This window comes from Gekko japonicus, unplaced genomic scaffold, assembly GCF_001447785.1.
Source record: "Gekko japonicus isolate JY-2015 unplaced genomic scaffold, Gekko_japonicus_V1.1 scaffold1847, whole genome shotgun sequence".
Taxonomy (NCBI): Eukaryota; Metazoa; Chordata; class Lepidosauria; order Squamata; family Gekkonidae; genus Gekko; species Gekko japonicus.
This window is the reverse complement of record NW_015163144.1, coordinates 24,422-35,613: the sequence shown is the minus strand read 5'-3', so window position 1 is coordinate 35,613 and position 11,192 is coordinate 24,422. Positions and strand designations below refer to the sequence as shown.

Sequence of the window (11,192 nt, the reverse complement as noted above, 5' to 3'; positions counted from 1 at the left end):
TCATCACTCTCCTCTGCATCCGCTCCATTCAGTTCACATTCTTTCTCAAGTGAGGCCTCCAGAACTACACACAATACTCCAGGTGCAGCCTGACCAATGCAGTGTACAGCAGGACTATGGCATCTTGCAATTTGGATGTGATAAATCATTAATGGCAAAAACTTTAGGCCACTGGTAAACCTCTTAGGATATCACCCTAAGCTCTATGGCAGAATGAACGAGGGGTATGCTGCCACAGCACCCTGCTGGTGTACGTATGCTCTTATAGGAGGTAAAAAATGGGTGGGACAAGCTCAGCCAGCATATTAAACTTCCTCATCACATGTACTGCCTCCTCTGTAACATTGTTCTGCCATTGCCTTGGCATAAACACTCCAATTCAAGTCTTTGGGAATGGAAGAACTGTTTCTGCCCCCAAACTACACCTGGCGCCGTGTTCCACAGCCATGGTATAGCTTAGGAGACTAAATCTGCAACTGACCACGCATCTCCTAAGCATGATATAAACCCCCATTAGGACACTCCCATCTCAGATGAAAAGGTGCTGAGCATGTCGCTAAAGCTCTCTGGTCACATATTGGTCACAAACACATGAAGTCACCAGGGTAAGTTTGGTCGTGGGATGTTAGAGAAAGGGCCTTTTATAAAATTAAAAAACAACCCATAATGAACACTTCACTCAAACAGCTGAGGAGGACAGCAAACGTATTAGAGCACACTGCCAATAGTGCTTTGCTCAGAACCCTTACAGGTACTCCGTCTCATAACACAAGCTCTGACAAGGAGTCTCTACTCCTGGGAAAGCAAAGACAATGAATCACACACAGGTAAGAAAGGGAAGAGAACCCTTGCCTCAAGCAGGATTTGCTGTCTCTCTCCATGCAACATGAATGTTTGCACTGCCTCAACAGCCCTGCTTCCCCCAACAGTTGCTAGCAGTGTCTTCCCCACAGGCCCAGCAAAAGTAGTTCAGAATGAAAGGCAAAATTTAATCCCAAAACTCACTCCATTGAATTAATACAGAAGACCACCGTAATAACCAACTCACATTTATATAGTTTGCATTAATGTAATCATCATCACTCTTTAAAATGACCCGTGTAGCATCATCTGGGAGGGGAAAAAAATAATTTAATGAGCACATTTGTAAACAGCAAAGACAAGAAGGGGGACCCGCGATACTTTTTCCCTCTGTGGCGGCGGCAGTGGTGGCGAAGCCGTTCTCAGAGCATTCCCTACGCCTGCGCAGGGAACACTCTTTTACTTTTTCGGGGATTTAAATATCCCCCACATATTTTTTCCAAGTTTTCAGATTTTTCTGCACATATGGGGATTGCCCCAAATGTGCAGGAAAATTTCCCTGCCCCCCAAGTGCCCCCGATGTGCGGATTTAGATATCCGCAAGGAGGGGGCATGTTGGGAATTAGATATATAGATAACTTAATCAATGTATCTAATTTTCTCAACATGGCCACATCTGTGGATACCTAAATCCAGAGACTGAGCCATGAACAGACAAGACAGATTTTACTAGAAACCTGAAAGAAGTCTGAAGTTTGCAGAAAAATTTGAAATCTAAAAAAACCCACCCCGTAATCTTCCCAACTGATAGAAGCACCTATGTTGGGAATTAGATATATAGATAACTTAATCAATGTATCTAATTTTCTCAACATGGCCACATCTGTGGATACCTAAATCCAGAGTCTGAGCCATGAACAGACTAGACAGAAAAATTTGAAATCTAAAAAAAAACACCCATAATCTTCCCAAATGATAGAAGCGCCTGTAATTTTAAGAACTGAATGGCATCTTAGCAATGTTGTAGGGATTGCTAGTTGGCAAAAAAAAAAAAGTATTGCCAGCCTTCAAGCTTGGTTTTTGTTTCTGACAGGAAAAGGCAGGGGGAGGGGACAGGGCCCATTCTAGAGCTTCTTTGGCTTTTGAGGGAGGACTACTCAGGGCCAGACCTGGCAGCAACCATTAGATGACTTGACTTCATGCAATTTGCATGACTCACCCAGGAATGACTGCTTGCTTTTGTTCAATACCAGTCACCCCATAAAAGTCGGTGTAGTGTAGTGGCTAGAATTTCAGACTAGGACCTGGGAGATGCAGGTTCGAAACCACTCTGCCATAGAAGCTTGCTGGGTGACCTTGGGCCAGTCACCCTCTCAGCCTAACACACCACATGGAGTATTCTACGAGTGGGGAGCATCAGAAATGGGGAAGTAACACCCTCTGCATTGTTTCAGCATAGCAAAATGCCTGGTGAGAGAGGCCAAGTGCCCTTCCTTACCCCACAGCCGAATGAGCTCCTGTATTTTTAAACAGCCATTCCCCACAATGACCATTTGGCTGTAGGGAGCCTGCACATCTTTGTAATGAATTTCAATGTTCATTTCAATGTTCATACTTCATTCAAGTACTTACAAGGCGAAATGTCTCTGTATCTATTTTTGGAAATGTTTTGAGGTAATTTGGCACAAGACATTGTCATCCCAGGCTTCTTCCTATAAAGTTGCTGAACAGAAACAAACAAGTCAGGCGGTGCCAAGAGAAATATGACTAATCATGAGATGGTGTGTGCAAGTAAGGCAACATTTCACTAAAAAGTTAACTTTCCTCCACTTGCAAACAAGGCAGACAACACTTGCGTCTTGTACTTCTGAACGTTTCAGGAAACTGAGTATTTATTCATCATCACTTAAATTTTTGGTAAAGACATATGCTGAGGGAGTGAACAGAGTTACTAACATCAAGGAAATGGCCACGGGTATTGGGCAGTATAGAAACAACTGTCTGTAAGGTATCAAGCTATTCACCAAACTTTAAAAAAAGACCTTTTCCAGGAGCACATGGCAAAAAATGGCATATTGTATCTAAATAGAAAATGTCTAGCCAGATTATTTAGAAAAAACACCGTAAATGCTCTTGTCCATCCCTAAGTCTACATTACAAGTGAAGTAGCTCTTAGTACACGTACAGCCTTAGGTAGCCATAGAAAGCAGCCAGAACATGCTCGCCAATGAATAATTTATCAATTTAATGAACATTTTTCAATGCAAGAAGACTACACTTAAAGGTCCCATGCGGCATAAAACAGCAGATGTAACATTTTGTATGTCACTTAATGCCTCTGGGTTAACTGAAGACAGAATGTGCTGCTGAGGTGGCCAGAGACAGATATGAAGGTAAAAAAATATTATATACCCATGGGGTTCGGTATACATCTGAAACATCAAAAATAATTCTAAAGCACTCAAGACTAATTATGTTTCTGCATCAAGTTCGAGGGAAGCATCCGATCTATGCGTATATTAATACAAACCCAAATTATATGAAAGGGAAAGTATTTCCTCAAACTACTGATGAGACTAGGCCGACTTTCCGGGGGGGGGGGGGGGAATCAAGCTGACTGGAGTATTCTTCATAAACGACTGCCTTATATCACATATAGTGTAAGTATGCCAAACTCCCTGTCTCACAGGAGGGGTCATTTCAACCAGCAATGGACCGCATCGGGGTACCCCAGGAGTCTATATACCAGGCATCTTGACTAAAGTGGATACAAAGATGGATGCCAGGACTAGCAGGCCCCATAATCAATGCCTAGGCGGCAACCCTGGGAAGCACACGAGATCTTGTTCTGACAGCTGTGACTCCCCCTCCACCCTGCTGACGTCTGCATATTCTAGACACTGGACTTCTGTCACCCCAGAGATACTTCTTTTCTATTCCAATCACTAATCCTATCAATCTCGTTTCAACCTTCCTCCCCACATTTCCTTTATGATGAAAAGTCCTGACTTCAACTCCTTTCCCACACCCCAAACCTAGGTAGCTCATCAAGCAGTATTGTTTCTGTTTTGATTAGTTTAAACTAGCAATCCATTAGTTCTTCAACCACCAGAGAAATAATCAGGAACCAAACCCAAATTGAACCTCTAGTCTCTTGTCCACTCCTGGGAACCCTATACAGCGTTTCCAAACTACATCATTTTATCCCTGATTAATTTCATCAATCTTTGTTCTGAGGGACACATTTTTGGGTCTAATTGGCCCAGCGCAGCCCCATTGCTAGGTTCATGTTGTCTTGGGCGCCTACCAACATGCACCCCCAGTATACTGGGTCCTTCCTCTCCACAAGGCGCTGGTCATTTCACCATCTCTCCTTCTTCATGGATGTCTTCAGGAAAGGTAGCTATCGCCTCACTCCCCACTATTCTTCCACTCCTCTACTTTCCATATATCTTGAACATGTGTATGTTCCATGTGCTCTCCTTGTGTGTTAAATTCCTGAATTTCCCTTCAATAAAACATTCTCTATTTTACTCTTGGACTGGTTATTGAGAGCTCTCCTAAAGGGAAATTTCCCCATAAACACAGGTAGTAGATTCTCGCTAGTACCCCACCCCTCACTGAAGCCTGCCATTTAGCTAAATTCCCCCAGAAACTGAAGACAGCGATTCAGCTTCTTAAACCTATGCTGGTGGAGATAACAATAGCACATGAGAAATGTTGGCCATGTCAAAATTCAACCTACATTTCCATTTACAGTTCCTACACACCAAAAGTTCCACTGGAGTATGCCATGTAATTGGAGGCAGTGGATGGCCAAACTAATTACTACCATTTCAGGAATGTTGTTTAAGAGACAAACTGAGGCATAGCTACATAAAACTGGGGGATCCTCAGGTTTGCGTGTTCCCTCCCCATTTTGGCCTGGTTCAGAAGTGAAATGCTTCTGTAGCAACCCATTCTTTTTTCCTTTTATCCAAGTCACAAATCTATAGTTGTTTAGCTTTCTTAAACCCAGACTGTCTTCTTCCCCTGAAACCCAGATTGCTGTCGTCTCTTTAAACCCAGATTAAACCACAGTTTGAAACCCTGGTTTACGAGGATAAGAGCAAACAATAGTTTGTAATTTGTAAGTAATGATACATAGTGGTTTTCAGTGAGTTGCAGGTACTTAATTAACTAGTGATGTCTGAGGGGCAGGGACCACATGATCTTCTGGCTTCTTCTTATAACAGAAAAGCCAATGGTTTTTCATTGTGTTTAAACAGTACCAGAATCACTTGATGATATTGCACATTATATTCTGAGATGCCCATGGCATGAAGCCCTTAGGCTAAAGTACATCATATCCCTATTATCCCTCAGCGTAATGGACTCTCCGATCTGGATCTGGTCAATTTTTTACTCTCGGACCTTGACCACTATGTCTCTAGCAGAATGGCGTTATTTGCCTTAGCAACAAGGAAAATCAGAATGAGTTTCGTAATTAACGCAAAGCAGAAGAAGTATAGGAGTATACTGATATTTTTCTATTGTCTACATTACCATTTTATGACCTGATGTATTATGTTATGGGCTTTGGTTAAGACAATAAACTTATACTATTCAACAAGAATCACTTGCTAGTTATTTCTATTTAGACAAAAACTATCCTGCAGATGTCTCTATGCATATGATCATCAAAATCCACTTTGTCAACACAGATAAAGTTTTCTGGAGGACCAGGGGCTCTGTCCTTGGCTATCAGAGGCAAAAGCTGTAACTACATATTCATCACTGCATGCCTGTTCCCATTTCAGGAAGGTAAACTGTACAAGTATCTCTGCTGGAATATGAAATGCTTGACATATGTATCACTGTTGTTGGTTTAGGTTCTCAGAAAATGGCATTCTATTTGACCCAGTTAGATACAATAACTTGTTATGGAGTGTTCAATATTTAAGAGGAAATGGTTTGTCTGTGTTACCAACCACCTGGATACTCCAAGAAAGCAAAGAGAGGGTTAACGTTACACTCCCAAAGCCTGTTTTCTTCCCTCAAGTTAGATCAAGTAGACTGCTGTCCAGGGTCCTGAATGAGAAAAAGGCACAGCCATGCAACCTCTTTATGAAAAGCATTCCACTGCCAGTGAAATTGACCCTTGGCACTAACCATGAGGGGTCCTTCTACTCTGAGGAAAGGAGGACATCTTGGGTGATTCCCACCATCCTATCAGGGAGAGGCAGGAACGAAATCTTTCTTCCTCTTCCTGTGGAGTGAGAACACCCCCTTTTCAATTCGGGAGACTTCCAGCAGCAGTACTGGATACAACTTACTCCAACTAATAAACAAGAAACAACTCCAAACATGGAATTAAACTTTAGACAGAACCATAGAAGGCAACATGGAAAAAACACGAAACCCAGTAAGAATACACATAGCGAAAGAAACTGGAAGAAGAGTTAAGATAAGTCACATCTCAGAGAAGAGTGAGAGAGTGATGCACTGGGTGGGGCAAGATGTCCTCCTTTCCTCAGAGTAGAAGGACCCCTCACGGTAAGTGCCAAGGGTTGGTCTCCCTCTGAGGCGGAGGACATCTTAGGTACTTCCAAAGCAGTACCCTATGACCTCGGTGGGAGATTGCTCTCCTCTTCTATGTGTTGTAAAACTCTTCTTCCGAAGGCGGCATTAGCCAAATCGTATAGGTTCAGTTTGTAGTGCCTGATGAAGGTGGAGACAGAAGACCAAGTGGCGGCTTTGCAGACTTCTTCAATCGAAGCGTGTTTCGCCATTGCTGCATTTGTGGCTGCACTTCTCACTGAGTGTGCTGTAATTCCAGTGGGAGGATTCAAGTTGAGAGACTTGGAAGCCTCTGTTATGCATGTTTTGATTGTAAAGCTGATAGCAAATTTAGACATCTTGTTCCCCCAATGCAGAGGTGAGATGTTAAAAAACAGAGCCTCGGTCTTTCTGATACTGTCGGTAAAAATCAGGTAAGCGTTGAGAGTTCTGCGAACATCAAGCGTGTGCGCATGGACCTTTCTCGTGGATGTTTAAGGATCTGGGCAAAAAGATGGTAAGTATATCTCTTGAGCTCTGTGGAAACGAGATGCCACCATCGGAATGAAGGTAGGGTCTGTGTATGCAGGACCACTTTGTCCTTGTGAAAGATGCACAGTCCTGGATTTGCCAAGAGCGCTCCAATTTCAGAAATACGCCTGGCTGAAGTTACTGCCACCAGGAATATCATTTTCATGCGTAACCATTTCAGTGGGACCTCCTGCATAGGTTCAATAGGCCTTGGTGAGAGCGGATAGCACCGTACGTAGTTGCCATATGGGAAATCTGTATACTGGTGGAGGGCTGCGAAGCGAGGCTCCTCTCAGAAACCTGCGTACGTGTGGGTGTGTCGACAAAGAACGGCTCTTCATATGAGGAAGCACAGAAGCACAGGCTGTGGCTTGCTTTCTGAGTGTTGCTGGTTTCAAACCTGATTTGAGGCCGTCGTGTAAGAACCCCAAAATAGAGTGAATGGGAGGTTTCCTGGTGTTGACTGATTTTCTCCTACACCACCTATGAAAGGCTTTCCAGGTGGCATTATATATCCTAATGGTGGAGCTCTTTCTGGAAGCAAGAATTGTTTCTGTCACCTCCGAAGAGTATCCAAGTTTTAAGTAAGAGCACCGTTCAAGTTCCATGTGGTCAGAAGCAGGCACTCTGTATTCGGGAGCCACACTGGCCCCTAAATGAGCACATCTGGATATACGGGAAGACACAGTGGTGGTGTTTTGGATAGTTACTGTAGAGTCGAAAACCACTGATGATGGGGCCACCACGGGGCCACCAGTAGACCTGCAGCCTTCTGTTGTTTTATTTTTCTCAGTACCTTTGGTATTATCGGAATGGGTGGAAAAGCATACAGTAGGCCCCTTTGGCCAGGAGGCAGTCAGGGCGTCCATAGTTTCCGCTCTGTCGTGACGGAACCTGGAGAAGAACCTGGGTAGTTGATTGTTCTGATGTGAGGCGAACAGATCTACTATTGGCTTGTCAAAGTGTTGCAGTATCCAATGGAAAATTTTCCTGTTCAACATCCACCCTCCGAGGTGAATTGTCTGTCTGCTGAGCCAGTCTCCTTTGGTATTGTCCATCCCTCTGATGTGTTCAGCTCTGATGGAGGCTAGATTCTTCTCTGCCCAGAATAGCAACATCAGCACTTCTTTGTGAAGGGAGGATGATCTGGATCCTCCTTGGTTGTTGATGTAAGCTTTGACTGACATGTCGTCCGTCCTCACTAATATGTGATGTTTCTTTGTTGCTGTAGTGAAGGAGAGCTAGGTGGATTGCCCTGAGTTCCAAAACATTGATAGGTAACAGGGATTCCCTGTGAGACCAGAGGCCCTGTGTTGGAATCTCATTCAAGGTTGCTCCCCAGACTTGGAGACTCACATCCGTAAACAGTTGGAGTGCACTATTGTGAAAGAACTTCTTCCCGGGCGGAGATTGGCCTCCCACGTCCACCAACGTAGTGCCTATCTCACTGACATCAGAACTTCGAGCAGGGTGTCCTGTTTCTCCATAATCTGTAATTGATACGGATGGAGGAAGGACTGCAGTGACCTTGTGTGAAGTCGGCCCCACTGAACCGCATCTAAGTTGGAAATTAGGAGGCCCATCACCTTGGCTAAGGTGAGCAGAGATGTAGAGGTATTGTCAATAGTGATCTTCACCATTTGTTTGGTCTTCAGGATCTTCTCTTCCAGAAGGAAAAGGGAGGAACTCCTGGTGTCTATCAACATCCCCAGATGCTCTATCCTCTGAGATGGCGAGAATGAATTCTTGGCCAGGTTGATTTGGAAATCGAGTGACTGAAGACAATGAATTGTCTCCTAGATGTCCTGAAGAGCTTCCTCCTTGGAAGCAGACCGAATGAGTAGATCGTCGAGCTACAGATGGACATGAATGCCCCTCTTCCTCAGGTGTGCTATGGGGTTGACTAACACCTTGGTGAAGATGTTCGAGGCGGTCGCCAGACCGAAGGGCATCACTCTGAATTGCATGTATTGTTCCCCCACGCAGAATCTCTGGTACCTTCTGTGAGGTCTAAGGAGGCCAGGAATTCTCCTGGTTGTAGTATGTCGGTGATGGACTTGAGGGTCTCCATGTGGAAGTGCCTCAATTTGATGAACTTGTTCACAAATTTCAGATCTAGGATGGCTCTCCAATCGCCATTTTTCTTGGGCACTGTGAAGAATATGGAAGACCCCCTGGCCCTTTTGATCATCTGGTACCAGTTCCACAGCCCGGATATCTAGAAGATGGCACATTGCTGCAAACGTTATGGCTCGTTTCCTGTGATCCTTGCGAAGTGGGGAAATTATTAACCGGTCTGGGAGAGTCCTCAGAAATTCTACTGAGTAGCCTCTGGAAATTACTTCTAAAGTCCAAGAGTCTGCTTGGGACTCTAGCCACGCTAGTTTGAAGTGAAGTAGTCTACCCCCACCGGAATCCTTTCTGAGTCATGCTTTAGTAATTTTGTTGTCACTTCCTGGTTTCTCGGACCTGTTGGTAGTCTGTCTCCCAAAGTGGGGACCAGTGAAAGCCCTTTTATAAGGTTGCCTTGAGGAGTTCCGAGAACTTCTTTTCTGGTCCGGTTTAGACCGAAAAGACATGTTGGAAGAACAAAAGGAATAACTGACAGAGCTTCTCCTATCCAGATGTCGTACATTCCTGGGCATGGCCTTCTTTTTGTCTCTGGTTTCCACTAGGATCCTTTCTAGACGGTCACCAAACAGCTTCTCCCCTTGGAAAGCATGTCCCCCTTCTTGCCACCACTGCCAAGGACATGGCCCTGGAGGAAAAGGTAAGAGCATCCAGAGCTGCATCTGTTGCGAACGATGATGCCTTTAATATTCTCGTTGCTCCCTCCAGTAATCTACTATTGTTCTCTGGAAGCAATTGAATGATTTTTCTAGACCAGACTATGATGGCACTGGTGACGCTTGAGACTGTAGCGGAGGCCTTGATGGCCATTGCTGTGGCTTCATGTACTTTTCAGGGCAATGTCTATTTTCTTGTCCAGGTTGTCTCAGACTGAACCATGGCTGTCCTCAGAGAGAAGACCAAAGGACTGGAGTGCTGTCACCAGGGCGTCCACCAGTGGAACCTGTAACATCTCATTGGCAAAAGGAGGTAAATCATACAGCTTTTTTAACAAAACGGGGGGCCTGTCTGTTAGAGGTGGGCTTAGTCCAACCAAAGGACTGGAGTGCTGTCACCAGGGCATCCACCAATGGAACCTGTAACATCTCATTGGCAGAAGGAGGTAAGTGGGCTTAGCCCATTAATTGTCTTTCAAAAAAACTCTGGAAAGGGAAATACTTTTTCAGAGGTAGCATATCTGGGAAAGTGCTCCTCCGCCCCCTTAGACCTATTTCTGGGATTTATACCTGGACTAACCATTTCCTCCTCAGGTGGAGAGTCATGAAGATCTAGGACTGACAGGGACTTAGAAAGTAGATATTGGAAGTCCTCTGCCTTAAAAAGTCTTGCGGACTGTTGTGGGACGCTGATTTTCTCCACCTCTTCATCAGACAGGAACTCACCTTCCTCTCTGTGAGCCAGGTCAGGCTCCTTTTCTGAGTCTGAATGACTGTCTCTCGGGGCCTGCTTTCTAGCAGCTTTAGTAGGCCAACTTCCCCCAACTTCCCTATGTCTAGGGTATTCTATGTGTTGGAACCGGGGAGTTTGCGCGGGAAGCAATGGACCCCAGATCCCCCAGGTGGCAGAGATTTAGACATTCCTCCCTCATTGTCCGTCTCATGGACTCAAAAAATTCTCGAGGGGCAGGATCCCAGTCTGATGGGGGTACATTACCAAACAGGTGCCTTCCAAAGTCCTTTGCCACTGGTCGATTCAGCGAAGAAGACCTGCCTGAATCTCCCACCGGGAGATTGGCATCTGGGAGCTGGGACTCGAGCCGCGCAGCTTGTGTAAGCGTGAGAGCGTTTCCCGCCAAAATTGAGGATCCAAGATGGCCACCGCCACTGGCTGATGAGCAGGGATGGGAGTCTTCGGTGAGGTCTTCTGGACACTGCCACTTCTTCCCTCTCTTCTCCCCACTCAATTTGGGGTGGTTGCCGGTAGCCATAGCAAGCCTAAAGGTCATGCTGGCTCTGGAGACATCCCTGGCCAGCTCCATAATGACGGCGTCATTCTCCAACTCGGAGAGAAAGCTGTCTGCTGATCTTCCTGGCATGGTGCAATCGCATGGAGAAAAAGAGAGAGAGAGAGAGGGGCTCCGCAGCTATTTCCAAAGGCCGTTACGGCTGCCGCTAAACTCCCTCTAAAGGACAGAAGGTAGAGACAAATGGAAGAGGAAATTTTGGTAGCAGAACACAAGCAGAAAGGGTAAA

General features: G+C 45.1%; 1 protein-coding gene across 1 annotated transcript in view; it reads right to left on the bottom strand.

Annotated features, from left to right (window-relative positions):
- Window positions 1-11,192, bottom strand: part of PTPN4 (protein tyrosine phosphatase, non-receptor type 4) — a gene marked incomplete at its 5' end in the record, with an annotated part of 66,259 nt that overhangs the window by 39,660 nt on the left and 15,407 nt on the right. Inside the window, 2 exons of the mRNA XM_015406991.1 lie at window positions 1,049-1,110; window positions 2,434-2,524. Of these exons, the coding sequence (XP_015262477.1) occupies window positions 1,049-1,110; window positions 2,434-2,524 (153 nt within the window). The remainder of the gene's footprint in view (window positions 1-1,048; window positions 1,111-2,433; window positions 2,525-11,192) is intronic.